Source organism: Lipotes vexillifer, unplaced genomic scaffold (assembly GCF_000442215.2).
Source record: "Lipotes vexillifer unplaced genomic scaffold, Lipotes_vexillifer_v1.1 scaffold514, whole genome shotgun sequence".
NCBI lineage: Eukaryota > Metazoa > Chordata > Mammalia > Artiodactyla > Lipotidae > Lipotes > Lipotes vexillifer.
The window spans coordinates 468,092-481,292 of NW_006789975.1; the positions used below are offsets into that span (position 1 = coordinate 468,092).

General features: G+C 56.0%; 2 protein-coding genes across 3 annotated transcripts in view; both read left to right on the top strand.

Moving 5' to 3' along the window:
• Nucleotides 1-846, top strand: part of EIF4E1B (eukaryotic translation initiation factor 4E family member 1B) — a 6,164-nt gene extending 5,318 nt beyond the window's left edge. The window contains exons 6-8 of the mRNA XM_007463128.1: nucleotides 7-103; nucleotides 239-378; nucleotides 732-846. Coding sequence (XP_007463190.1) covers nucleotides 7-103; nucleotides 239-378; nucleotides 732-846 — 352 coding nt within the window. The remainder of the gene's footprint in view (nucleotides 1-6; nucleotides 104-238; nucleotides 379-731) is intronic.
• A 2,078-nt stretch (nucleotides 847-2,924) lies between these two features.
• Nucleotides 2,925-12,796, top strand: TSPAN17 (tetraspanin 17). 2 transcript variants are annotated; one of them, XM_007463075.1, is made up of 9 exons: nucleotides 2,925-3,233; nucleotides 7,372-7,422; nucleotides 7,515-7,661; nucleotides 8,453-8,623; nucleotides 10,252-10,377; nucleotides 10,941-10,988; nucleotides 11,465-11,581; nucleotides 11,670-11,731; nucleotides 12,734-12,770. In XM_007463075.1, the coding sequence occupies exons 1-9, from the start codon at nucleotides 3,147-3,149 to the stop codon at nucleotides 12,768-12,770; spliced, it is 846 nt and encodes a 281-aa protein (XP_007463137.1). In that variant the 5' UTR covers nucleotides 2,925-3,146. The 2 variants fall into 2 exon arrangements, with proteins under 2 accessions (XP_007463137.1, XP_007463138.1); XM_007463076.1 differs by lacking the exons at nucleotides 11,465-11,581; nucleotides 11,670-11,731 and adding an exon at nucleotides 11,986-12,102 and having other exon boundaries at nucleotides 3,042-3,233; nucleotides 12,191-12,796.
• Nucleotides 12,797-13,201: the final 405 nt, after the last annotated feature.

A 13,201-nucleotide genomic window follows, 5' to 3' on the forward strand; every position in this document is an offset into this window, starting at 1 on the left:
GCCAAGGTGGGCAGACAGCAGGACTAGGCGGGGTGGCCGCTGGCTGGTCAGCCTCGCCAAGCAGCAGCGCCACAGTGAGCTGGACCACCTATGGCTGGAGACGGTGAGTGGGGGGCTGGGCTGGGAGGCTTCCCAAGGGAAGGGGCTGGGCTGGTGTGTGGCAGTGGTCTCAGGGTGGTGGGGGCAGACTCTGTGCCCGCCAGGAAGGCTCATCCTCCTCCTTTTTTTTTGGCTCCAGCTGCTGTGTCTGATCGGGGAAAGCTTTGAGGAGCACAGCCAGGACGTGTGTGGGGCCGTCATCAACATCCGAACCAAGGGGGACAAGATTGCTGTGTGGACGAGGGAGACAGAGAACCAGGAGGGCGTGCTGCGCATTGGGTGAGGGGTATCTCTGGCACAGGGTGGGGGCTGTGTCTCTTCTAGGAGAGAAGGGGAAGGTGGTGGAAGGGGCGTGGTTTGGCCTGCAAGGGAGACCTCTGGAACTCTGCATGCTGTTCTCTCCCTTCTTTCTTCCCCACTTGTGTAAAGGGTGTGGCATCTCAATTTCAAACTGTTTCTTAACAGACCTCTTTTCCTTTGCACTAAGCACATTTTGGGTTTCCACATGGGTAAGACAAATACAACAGGAGTTACCAGGGTAGGAGCTCTGAGCAAAGGACCCAGGGTCCCACGTTATCTCCAGGACCTGCTGCTGACTGCCTGCCTCCTTTCCTCTCCCACTTACCTCCCAGGCGTGTCTACAAAGAGCGCCTGGGACTCTCCACAAAGACCATCATTGGGTACCAGGCCCACGCAGACACGGCCGCCAAGAGCAACTCCCTAGCCAAGAACAAATTTGTGGTGTGAGGGGACCCTGGCACCACTGCCCATTTGGCTGCCCCTGAGTCTCCCACTGCTGTGTGTGTGTGTGTGTGTGTGTATAAAAGGGGCTGGGCTGGGGGCAGATGGCATGGTTCTCACCTATTCTGGAGTGAATACGAACACTCTTTAATGTGAATTGGGGCCCAGGCCTAGGGGCAGTTCTGGTGGGGTACCCAATGTGAGGGACCAGGGCAACGGAACGGTGGAGGAAAGCCTGGGCTTGTTTCACCCTGGGGGTTGGGTTGGGTAGAGTGGGGTGAGGTGAGTTATTGGTGGGAGGAGGGCTCAACTGCAGGTGGAAAGATAACAGGAGAGAATCCTAGGATCCAGGCCTTTCTCCGTGCTCCCTACCTCGGGGAAAGAGGCTAGGTGGCCTGAGGGCCAGACTCTTCCATTTTGGGGGAGGGGGCTCAAGGCCGCTGACCCAGAGCTGGAGCTCAGGGACAGGAGTGGGGGGCTCTCTCGAATGATCACTCTGCTTTAAAAACTTTTATGGATTGCCTCTCTTCAGATTTGTAGCCTTGGAGCCTACCCTGTATCCCACACCTCCCCTCAGCCAGCTGTGCGTGGGTCCCTAGAGGGGCGGGAGCGGGGGCGGGGGCGACTGATGAGGCCCTGGCCCAGGAGAGGTGGTCAGGCCTTACTATGGTTCTGCTAGACGATGATTAACTGGAAGGTGATGAAGCTTAAGCCCCTTTCTGTTTCCTAAATAAATACTTTTAAACAAAACCAGAATTATTTTTAAAGAGGACTCTAAAATTGAGTAAAATTCAGGCCCCTCTAACCTTGATCTGCTCTAGTCCTGCCTTGAGAGGGCTCATGTGAGACCCCCCAGGTACCAAGGAGCCTGATCAGGGTGGAAGCTGGTAGGGGGGAGAGGGGTTAGACGGTGGGTGGGGGGCTTTAACCCCCAAAGGGGCTTGAGCCAGGGGATGCAGTATATGCCCCTGGCAAAACTGAAGGGGCAGGGAGCAGCAGGAGTGGCCCTCACAAGACCCAGGTGTCATCCGCTCTGAGTTTGAACCAGTAGAGGTAGAACTGAATTTCTGGGGCTTTCCTGGTGGCACAGTGGTTAAGAATCCGCCTGCCAGTGCAGGGGACATGGGTTCGAGCCTAGTCTGGGAAGATCCCACATGCCGCAGAGCAGCTAAGCCCGCGAGGCACAACTACTGAGCCGGCACTCTAGAGCTGGTGAGCCACAACTACTGCAGCCTGCTCTGCAACAAGAAAAGCCAGCCCGATGAGAAGCCCACTCACAGCAACTAGAGAAAGCCCGCGCGCAGCAACGCAGCCCCAACGCAGCCATAAAATAAATAAATTAAAAAAAAAAGAATTTCCATCCAGTGAGGAGCGCTTTTTTAAAAAAATTATTTTTATTGGAGTATAGTTGCTTTACAATGTGTTAGTTTCTACTGTACAGCAAAGTGAATCAGCTATACGTATACAAATATCCCTCTTTTTTGGATTTCCTTCCCATTTAGGTCACCACTGAGCATTGAGTAGAGTTACCTGAGCTATACAGTAGGTTCTCATTAGTTATCTATTTTATACATAGTATCAAGTGTATATATGTCAATCCCAATCTCCCAATTCATCCCAGCACCCAAAAAGCGCTTCTGATTGGACTCCACTGCAATAAAACGTCCTGCACGTGTGCTAAAAACACCATCCATATAACCATCCTCTCGCTCACCAGCTCAGTAGTTACTCCTCTCCAGGGATGGGAACAGACGGCAAGGCGGGGGATTGGGGTGGCGCTGGTCTTGAGCTTTGCGGTGTGGGGGGAACTCGGGGTCTTCCGTGTCTGCGACTTGCGGCGCCCTCAGCATCTCAGGTTGGTCTGAAGGACGCTGCAGCGGCCAGCGCACAGGGAGGAGTCAGGCCTAGAGGTTAGCCTCCGAGAGGGCTGAGTCGGGCTGTGGGGAGGGGCCTGTATGGGGGTGGGGTCCGGAGGGGACAGTCGGGAGGGGGCGTAGCCAAGCCCAGAGACTGGGCTCCAAAGGGGAGTGAGTAAGGCTGGGGGAGGAGCCTCTGGAGGGGGCGGAGTCAGGCCTAGAGGTGGGGCTCTGAGGGGGACCAAGCAGGGGGCGGTCCGGGAGCCGAGGGCGGTCCCTACGGGGCGGACCCTGGGGGGCGGGCGGGGCCCGACGGGCGCTCTGGGTGGCCAAGGCCATGAAGCCGCAGCCGCCGGGGTAGGCCCCGGGCGGCTCCAGCCCCGGGCGGCCCGCGGAGGGCTGGGCCCAGCCCCCGGCTCCGGTTCCCAGGCCGGCGGGCGGCCGCTCAACATGCCTGGCAAGCACCAGCACTTCCAGGAACCCGAGGTCGGCTGCTGCGGGAAATACTTCCTGTTTGGCTTCAACATCGTATTCTGGGTGAGAGCGGGGTGGGTTCTGGGCCCTGTGCTGGTGGGGATGGCTGGAGAAGGAGGCTCAGTACCCTACTAGGGGGAGACACTCTCTGCCACAAGGGCTTGGGACCGTCCCCCCACTCCTTCCTCCCATTCGCACCTCCACGCCCACCCCCAGGACCACCCAGGGGGAGGCTCGGATTGCAGGGGATGGGTCCCAGCCACTGCGGTAGTTGGGGGGGGGGTAGTCTTCCGGGGTCTTCCCGAGGCCCGGCGGAGAAATGGGAGGTGTTTCCGTGAAGACCCCACGGGCACGCTTAGTGCGGGCGCCCCCTCTCCCTCCCAGCCCCCTTGCTACCCGGGGGTGTCGGGGATACGCGGAGCCCCACCCCTGGTTTTACCCGTAGGGAGGAGAGCCTCCTCGAAGGACGGGATCCCGTCTCCTGCCCCTTTACCTCTCCAGTACCTGGGCCTGCTGCCCTACAAAGGGGGAGGGTAGGTCAAAGGTCGAAGCCCCACCCCCACCCCAAAGAGGATTGCGGGCTGGGAGGGCCAATCGCCCTAGTTCTCGGCCGGGGACAGGGGATATTTCCTGATGAGAGGCCAGGAGAGCTGACCCTGGGGAACAGAATTCAACATCCACAGCTGACCAAACCGAGGCTCCAGGGCGGGGCTACCACTGTTTGGAGAAGGGAGATGCTGGTGCCCCTCCCTGGGTGGCATCTGTAGCCCTGGGTCCCACCAAGTCATCTTTCCCTTCTCCCTCCCCATCCCATATCTCCAAGGCTACTTGCTGCCTCTGCAGTCTCTGCTTCTGACGTCTTGGGTCAGAATACCAGACCCATTCAGTTTTGTTTAGCAGGACTCAGTGGCACTGCCCTCTACCCACATGCTGCTCATGCAATGTGGGTGTCCTTTGGCCCCAGCAGTGCCCAGCCTCGAGGGTGTGAGCCATGTGCAGAGAGCACTAGTCAGGGAAGTCTGAGGCTCTGGGTGAAGCAGGCCTAGCTGTGAGACAGTGGGCAAGTCACTTCTCTCTGGGCCTCAGCTTCCCTGGCAGCAAGTGGGTGATAATGAAGCCTGCCCCTCAGGACTGTTATGCAGATTAAATGAATTATAACTTACTGTATTCTTGCAGCTACTTTATTATCTACATTTAACAGGTGAAGGAACAGGCACAGAGAGGTTAAATCTTTTAATCCAGAGTCACACAGCCAGTAAGTGCAGAGCCAAGGTGACAGCTCAGTGGGCAGTAGATGGAGGTGAGGCAGAACATTAAGCAGAGGGAGGCCCCGGATGTCAAGGGGCGAGAGGCATGAGAGACCCAGGCTTGTTCCAGGGTCCCCCAGGATGGGGAGTCCCAGTGTGAAAGGCCCCAGGTCTGGGCAGAGAGTTTGAGTTTTATGTTGAGGGCAGAGGGTAGCACTGAAGGCTTCAGTGCTGGGTGATGGGTATGTTCTAGCTTCTGTTTTGGAGGCAGATCTGCCTGGCTGACACGGGGAGGGTGAGTGAGGGGCAGGGTTTGGAGGTAGGGAGACGAGGGAGGAGGGCTGGGGCAAAGTTGGGGTGGTAGCAGGTGGGAAAGGTGAGGAAGGCTCCAGGGGAAGCTATGAGGCTGAACTGACAGGACTGGGCCACTTGGGGGTTTGGTTTTGGGTCAAGGTGGCCTGAAGGAGGTACCTGTGAAACAGGCCCAGAGATTTTTTTATTTTAATGGAAGGCAGACCCTTATGTTACCCTGCTCAGAACCTTCCAGTTTTTTCTCACTAGAATACAGTCCAGACTCCTCCCCATGGCCCACAGCACCCTGTGGTGTCTGGCCTTGCTGCCCTTCAGTTTGTCCCTTGCACCGCCAAACATGATCTTACCTCTGGGCCTTTGCCAGTACTTCCGCCTGGAATTCTCTTCTCTTCAATGCACCTTTTCATCATTCAAACCTCAGCTAAAATGTCACCATCCTCCCTAACTGAAACATGCCCCCACTACCCTATTAACTCCCCATTTCATCACCCTGTTTGATTTTCTTTAAAGGCTCTGTTGGTATCTGAAATTACCTTGTTTGCTCACTGTGGATTTCCCCTACTGGAGTGTAAACTCCATGAGGGCTGAGAGCTCATGTGTCCTATTCCCTGATGTATTTCTGGTGCATGGAATGGATCCTGGGACATGGAGGCGTTTGCAGCAGGCAGGTGGACTAAGGGCTCTAGAGCCGGGGGGAGGTTTGGGTGGAGATCAGGAGATGCCAGTGTCACGATGGGGTGAAAGATGAGTGTGAGAAGAAGAAGGGTAGAAGGCTGAGGTTGGAACCTGGCTGGGGAGGGGGATAGCCATGTGCATGGCGCAGGTGAAGCAGAGCATTGTAGGAAGGAGGCTGAGAAAGGGCAGGAGGAGGAACGGCATTGTGTGAACCGTGGAGAGGTTTGGGAAAGAGAAAGTAGTGATCATTCGCCTAAAGGCCATGGGCGGGTCAAGTGGGATGAGGCAGGAGAAGTGATGTTTGGTTTCACATCCCAGATCCAGTGTGGGGGAGGGAAGGAAAAATATTTCTAGAAAAAGAGTACAGCAGTGGGCGGAGCCTGGGGTTGGAGAGGGGAAGGTGCTAAAGGTGGCAGGTCCGGGGTGGAGCTGACTGAGGCTCTGTGCTGAGGGGAAGGAGCCTGTAGAGAAAGCAGGTGGGAGAGGGAGGTCTGAAGAGGTGGGGTCACGGCCTTGGGCTTGGGCCAGAGGGGCACTCTCCCTCTGAGACTAGATGTCCTGCCCGGGTTCAGGCAGCTGCCCTTGATATCCAGGGCTCTTCCCAGTACGGAAATGAGGTGGGATAGTGGGTGGTGTTTAGAAGGCCTAGGCTGGTACCCCTCTGCTGATCTGGGGCTGAATTGGGATTCCCTGTCATTTAGGGGTCTTTGGCTGTGAACTACAAACATGTACTCTGCCAGATAGAGGTTGAAAGGGTGGGACGGGAGTGAGGTGGCAGTCACAGAGTTGCAGGGCAGCAGGAGGACCAGACTTGGGAGGGGGCAGAGAGGATGCCAGGAGCCTGGAACCCTAACATAGGCCTGGGGTGAGAACAGAGGCTCAGGAAACAGCTGCTGCTGCTTGGTGGAAATGTTTTGGCCATCCTCTGCTCCAATTCTGAGTTCTAAGAAGGGGCCCGCCTTTGTCCGTCTTAGGGCTGGGGACGGTTCTGTCTTCCAAGCTGTGTCCTGTGGTAAGAAACACTGAGATGAATTCTTGGGAAGATTGAAAGGACCCTGAATGTAAATTGATACAGCCACTATGGAGAACAGTATGGAGGCTCCTTAAAAAATTAAAAATAGAACTACCATATGACCCAGCAATCCCACTACTGGGCATATACCCTGAGAAAACCATAATTCAAAAAGAGTCATGTACCAAAATGTTTATTGCAGCCCTATTTACAATAGCCAGGACATGGAAGCAACCTAAGTGTCCATCAACAGATGAATGGATAAAGAAGATATGGCACATATATACAATGAAATATTACTCAGCCATAAAAAGGAACAAAACTGAGTTATTTGTAGTGAGGTAGATGGACCTAGAGACTGTCATACAGAGTGAAGTAAGTCAGAAAGAGAAAAACAAATACCATATGCTAACACATATATATGGAATCTAAAGAAAAAAAATGGTCAGAAGGACCTAGGGGCAAGACGGGAATAAAGATGCAGACCTACTAGACAATGGACTTGAGGATACGGGGAGGGGGAAGGGTAAGCTGGGACAAAGTGAGAGTGGCATGGACATATATACACTACCAAACGTAAAATAGTTAGTGGGAAGCATCTGCATAGCACAGGGAGATCAACTCCGTGCTTTGTGACCACCTAGAGGGGTGGGATAGGGAGGGTGGGAGGGAGGGAGACGCAAGAGGGAAGAGATATGGGAACATATGTATATGTATAACTGATTCACTTTGTTATAAAGCAGAAACTAACACACCATTGTAAAGCAATTATACTCCAATAAAGATGTTAAAAAAAAAAAAAGGACCCTGGATCCCATTTACAGCCCTTTACCCTCTTTCTCTCTTTCCCCCTGGCTTCCTGAAGACCCTGAGCAGTAGGGGGGAGGGGGCTCTGCTGGGGGTGGGAAAGGATGCTGGTGCCCCAGCCCTCAGCTCTTTGCTGCTGCTCCTGCAGGTGCTGGGAGCCCTGTTCCTGGCCATTGGTCTCTGGGCCTGGGGTGAGAAGGTAAGGTGGTGGGGTAGGGTGTGGGGCTGCTCTGGGTCAAGATGGTGGGAGGGTCAGCCCCCCCACCATTTGCCTCTGTTCGCCCTTCACAGGGTGTTCTCTCCAACATCTCGGCGCTGACAGATCTGGGAGGCCTTGACCCCGTGTGGCTGTTTGTAGTGGTAGGAGGCATCATGTCAGTGCTGGGCTTTGCCGGCTGCATTGGGGCCCTCCGGGAGAACACCTTCCTGCTCAAGTTTGTGAGTGCCCTCCCACTGGGGATCCCAACCTTCTCCCACCCACTTCTTGCATAGTTCATGCTTAATAATGGTAGTTTTATTATTATGTTATTGTAACAATGATCACTAGATTTGTATTCTCCACATTTATAGTATCCTTTCTGTTGTACGGGACCTAAACCTAGGGGCCTAAGCTAAAAGGGCCACTAAGAAAGCCCAGGGGCATGTTAGCTGCCAGCGCATTTGGATCCAGGAGCCACCACAGTGTCACTTGTCCTAGTCGCTCTGTTTCTCAGCTCTGTCCCTCTGGGTTGGCTCCAGTCCCCTTGGGGTGGAAAGATGTCCAGGAATGGGTGGGTGCTGGCTTCAAGCTGCCCTCCCAGGAACTCCTGCTAGAGGCTGAGTGAGGCTCTCCCTTCCCAACCATTCTGCCCAAGTACTTCAATTGCATCTCCTTAGTCCTGATTGGCCGCCTCTGGACCAATCCCTGCGGTCACAGGGGAGGTAATGCTCTGGTTGGTGGGATCTTGACGCATGCCCAGTCCTCTATGTGGGAGTGGGAATGGGGAAAGAGGTGGAGGTGGCTCCTTCGGAGCCGCAGAAACTGAATGTGTGTGGAGAGTGGTTTCTCAAAGACAACAGGGTAGGTAAGAACAGCACTATCTTTTTTCATCATAAAACAATACTAACATGATAGAAGGTGGGGACTCTGGGCTGTCTTGGGTCGGGGTGCAGGAGGTTGGAGCCCCACCCAGTGGCAACCCCAGACCCTGTACCTCTGACCCCCACTGTCTGTGTGCCCCCAACCCCAGTTCTCCGTGTTCCTTGGCCTCATCTTCTTCCTGGAGTTGGCAACAGGGATCCTGGCCTTCGCCTTCAAGGACTGGATTCGAGACCAGCTCAACCTCTTCATCAACAACAATGTCAAGGCCTATCGGGACGACATTGACCTCCAGAACCTCATTGACTTTGCTCAGGAATACGTAAGTCCAGCATCCAGCTCTGACCACATGCAGGAGGCACCTGCCGGGCAGATGAATGAGGGAGCAAGCTCCCTGTGTGCCGGGTCTGTTCCCTCGCCCACCAGGCCAGGCAGGCCCCAAGGAGGCGAGCCAGGAGGGCCCCTGTCTGAGAGGAAGCCAGCCCCTCGTGATCTCCATGTGCCTAGCCCTGCATGGGCACAGCATTGGGGAACAGAGGCCAGAGGATCCAAACTGGCAGCTCCTAGGCCAGGCTTACAGAACACTTAAAGGAGGAAACGTGGCATAAAAATATAGATTTCTTCTACTAAACTGGACCCACAGTATGGGCTGGCGCTACATTGCCACTGCCCCCTTTGCTGGTAGAGGGACTGTTTGCCCCGTCCCCGCCACTCTATTTTATTATACCTGTCGGCCCTCTTCCCTCATTTATATTATTCGTTTGGCCTCTGAACATATTCGAGTTTGAGACCCACCCCCCAGAAGCTCTGCCCTCAAGCTTGCAAACCTAACCCCTGTGAAGAAGCAGTCAGTGAACAGTTCACAAAATCCTAGACACCTCCCGCCTGCACATTCTCACCCACTCACACGCTTAGAGTCCTACTCCTTTGGTGCCGTCCACCCCAAGAACTGCTCTGGGATCCAGAGGTGAACCGGAGCCGGTGCCTGCTTTGAGGAGCTCTCAACGCAGGGCAGAAGTAAACAGAGAGGCAGGTGGTTAGGATGTGATTTATTTGTTCATTCAACACAGAATTGTTATGGACCTATTCTGTGCCAGGCTCTGGGCTAGGGGCTGGGGATTCAGAGGTGAAAAAAGCTGGGACCTGTGTTTGTGGGGATGGTAGTCTGGGGGAAGAGACAGATGATAAAAGAGCAAAACAAACAAACGTGTGTATGTGTGTGTGCATGTGCGTGTGTGTGTGTAGAATTATAAATTGTGGTAAGGGCTGAAATGGGGAAGCTCGGAGAAGGCGAAGGCCTCTCGGGGGCAGCCTTGAGCTGGTCCCTTGAGGGCCAGCTTTTTAGCAGCCTGTGCCATGTCAGTGAGTTAAGGCTGTGTGCTCCTGTCTCCCCACTAGATCATGAGCCCCCTGCTTCATTGCAGCCCCACGATGTGCTGGGTAGGGGTAATGGTGATACAGGTGCTGACAGCAGCATCTGTGAAGTGGAATGGGATCATTGTGAGGGTGGCAGGATTGCCCTCCTGTCCCCGCAGAGAGGAAGAGAGAAGGTCTTCTGTAAAAATCGCTGGGGCAAGTGTGGGGAGACGGGTCACAGATGTGGGGTTTAGTGGTGCCTTTCCCCACAGGGTTAGTTGAAACTCGAACCCGTCAAGGTGGCCTGGAGGAAGCCACAGTCCTTGGGCCACTATCCCTGCCCCCTCCCTTCCTTTTCTCAGCCTCTCTTGGACTAGGGGACAAGCTCAGGAGCCCCTTCCTGCTCCACCCAGCCCCCACCAACCCAGGCAGGAGCCTCAAGATGCTCTGGTGGCCCTGAGCCCAGGCCTGGCCTGTCTGTGGCGGAGCTACCTGCCCGCCTGGCCGCCTCTAGGCCCCCTCCCGGCCAGCCCAAACAGGATGGGGCTCCTGGGCCGGGCCTGGCTCACCTGGGGTTCTTCTCCCACCCCCTAGTGGTCTTGCTGCGGAGCCCGAGGGCCCAACGACTGGAACCTCAATATCTACTTCAACTGCACTGACGTGAACCCGAGCCGGGAGCGCTGCGGGGTGCCCTTCTCCTGCTGCGTCAGGGACCCTGTGGTGAGTGAGGCCTGGTGAGGAGGGGTGGGCCTCGCAGTTCGCAGGCCCAGTCTGGGAAGAACCCATCCCCGGGCTTGCTCTGCACCACCCTGCTCTGGGGGCTGTGGATGTGGATGTCGGGGGAGGTCAGCTTACATGGGAGTAGCCCTGCGGGCTGGGGAGTTTGTGTCCATGGGCAGTGCTGAGGCATGTTGGATAGGGGCTGCTCCTCTTGGGCCACCATGCTGGGGTGGCAGGGTTGGGGGTTCTGACCCTTTTATGGGTTTCTTTAGAGCAGAAGCTTCTCTCGGTGACACCCCTCCAGTCACAGTGCACAGGGACAACGAGGGCCAGGTTTCTTCCCATTCTTACAAAACTCGAGCAGTCAGGGCTCCTAAAACTGAAGCAGTTCAAGCTGGTGTTGTGGCCATGCGCCCTGGCATCCGGGAAAGAGGTGCACGGGTCCCAGCCAGGCTATAGCTTAAGGAGCGATGGACGCAGCGGAATCCACGGTTCCATCTGCTTCCCCTGAGACCCCATGGATGCCCCCCTACTGAGTTGCTCACTGGCCTGTTTCTTCTCAGGAAGATGTCCTCAACACTCAGTGTGGCTACGATGTTCGGCTCAAACTGGTGAGAGGGGAGGGGACAGGGCTGGGGGCAGCTGGGGGCACTGGGGTCGGAAGGAGGGGCTCCCCTATAGGCTCTAGAAGGCCTCAGGGATTCGGGGGAGGGGATGCTGAGTCCTAGGAGGCACGCAGGGCTTGGTACTGCCAAACACAAGGCAGTGGATTCCACTAGAGGGAGAAAATGGTACGACATGGATAAAGAAATACAAACAGTAATGTGACAATTTCAGCTAAGCACTTGGAAGAAAATAAAATCAGAGAAGTGATGGGATTGGGGCAGGGCAGTCAGGGAAGGCCTCTTGGAGGAGAAGCTATCTGTGTTGAGACCCCAGTGAGGAGAAGGCCCTGCGGTGGAGCTCCAGGCTGCAGACACTAAGGTGTAAGGTCCTGGGCAGGGCTGAGCTTAGCAAGCTGGACGGAGATGGGGCCTACAGTGGTGGTGGGTGGGCTGAGCCGAGCCTGGTGCCCATCTGTCCCCAGGAGCTGGAGCAGCAGGGCTTCATCCACACCAAAGGCTGCGTGGGCCAGTTTGAAAAGTGGCTGCAGGACAACCTGATCATTGTGGCGGGGATCTTTGTGGGCATCGCCTTCCTCCAGGTACCGCTGTGGCCCTGCATGCCCTCACTCTGCCCTGGACAACCTGCCCTGCCACTGGCCTCTCCCTCACCTGCTCTCCGTCTTACAGATCTTTGGTATCTGCCTGGCCCAGAACCTCGTGAGTGACATCAAGGCAGTGAAGGCCAACTGGTGAGGCTGCCTCGCTGGCCATGGCCACTCGCCTGGCTGACCCAGGGACCCCCCCCCCCCACCCCCCCTGCTCTTGGAGGGGAAGCTATGTGTGTTGAGACCCCAGTGAGGAGAAGGCCCTGCGGTGGAGCTCCAGGCTGCAGACACTAAGGTGTAAGGTCCTGGGCAGGGCTGAGCTTAGCAAGCTGGACGGAGATGGGGCCTACAGTGGTGGTGGGTGGGCTGAGCCGAGCCTGGTGCCCATCTGTCCCCAGGAGCTGGAGCAGCAGGGCTTCATCCACACCAAAGGCTGCGTGGGCCAGTTTGAAAAGTGGCTGCAGGACAACCTGATCATTGTGGCGGGGATCTTTGTGGGCATCGCCTTCCTCCAGGTACCGCTGTGGCCCTGCATGCCCTCACTCTGCCCTGGACAACCTGCCCTGCCACTGGCCTCTCCCTCACCTGCTCTCCGTCTTACAGATCTTTGGTATCTGCCTGGCCCAGAACCTCGTGAGTGACATCAAGGCAGTGAAGGCCAACTGGTGAGGCTGCCTCGCTGGCCATGGCCACTCGCCTGGCTGACCCAGGGACCCCCCCCCCCAACTCTCCCTGTGATGGGCAAGGCTGCAGGAGATGTTTCTGCTTGGACCTGAACCCCACATGGGGCTTGCGTGCCTCTGGGCTGTGCACCCATGGAGAGAGCTGCATGGCTCTGCCCGGGCTGCCTGTCCTGTAGCTGTGTGCACGGAGGGTGGGTGTGGCCAGTGGATGTGCACAGGGAGCTGCCATCTCAGCTGTTGTTGGGTGGTTGGCTCTCCAGGGGACTAGGAAGGGCACAGCTAAGAGGGGGCAGGCCAGGTGGGGTGGGCTTGGGGCCTGCTGTTGCGTGGGACACAGCTTCATGCACCTCAGAGCTCTCTCCACTAGCTGTGACCTTGACCCTGCCAGGAGCCCACTTCAGCCTCAATGTCTCAGACTCTAAAATGGGTCCAAGAGTTTTTCTCTCCCTTGCTTGCCTCTCAGGATCAAACATGATGATGGCTACAGACTACTCAAATAAACAAAACCTTGAAAACCACTGGCTTCCGCCCGGCGTCTTAAAGGTTCTGTCAGCTGCAGGTTCTCAGCAGAGCTCTCCATCTTGGGCCCTGGCCTGGAGCCATCCGCCAATGTGTTTTCTTGGCCTGGGTAGTATATACATTTGAGCCAACCTTTAAAACTTGGTGTATTTCGTATAAAAGTCCAGATCCCCAGCTTCTTGTGAAGATTGGCCATCTGGCCACAGCAGCTCTTGGGACATCGTCTCCTGGGACATGTGCTTCCTGTTCTCTGAGGGACCCACCTGGCCTGTGCTGCTCACCCTATAGGTTGGGGTTGGCCTCCCCACTGCTGTAGGGTTTTTCCCTGCAAACACCGCGAGGCTGCCGTGGGCTAAGCCTGGGGCGAGGCACCAGAATGTGAAGAATGGGGAGGCTGGACCCTGCCGTGAAG

What these genes read in the sequence shown, in the direction of transcription:
- TSPAN17 (XM_007463075.1), top strand. Translation starts at nt 3,147, where the DNA reads ATGCCTGGCAAGCACCAGCACTTCCAGGAACCCGAGGTCGGCTGCTGC. An exon ending in GCTTCAACATCGTATTCTGG is followed by an intron (nt 3,234 to 7,371) that starts GTGAGAGCGGGG and finishes CTGCTCCTGCAG; the next exon opens with GTGCTGGGAGCCCTGTTCCT. An exon ending in ACGATGTTCGGCTCAAACTG is followed by an intron (nt 10,989 to 11,464) that starts GTGAGAGGGGAG and finishes ATCTGTCCCCAG; the next exon opens with GAGCTGGAGCAGCAGGGCTT.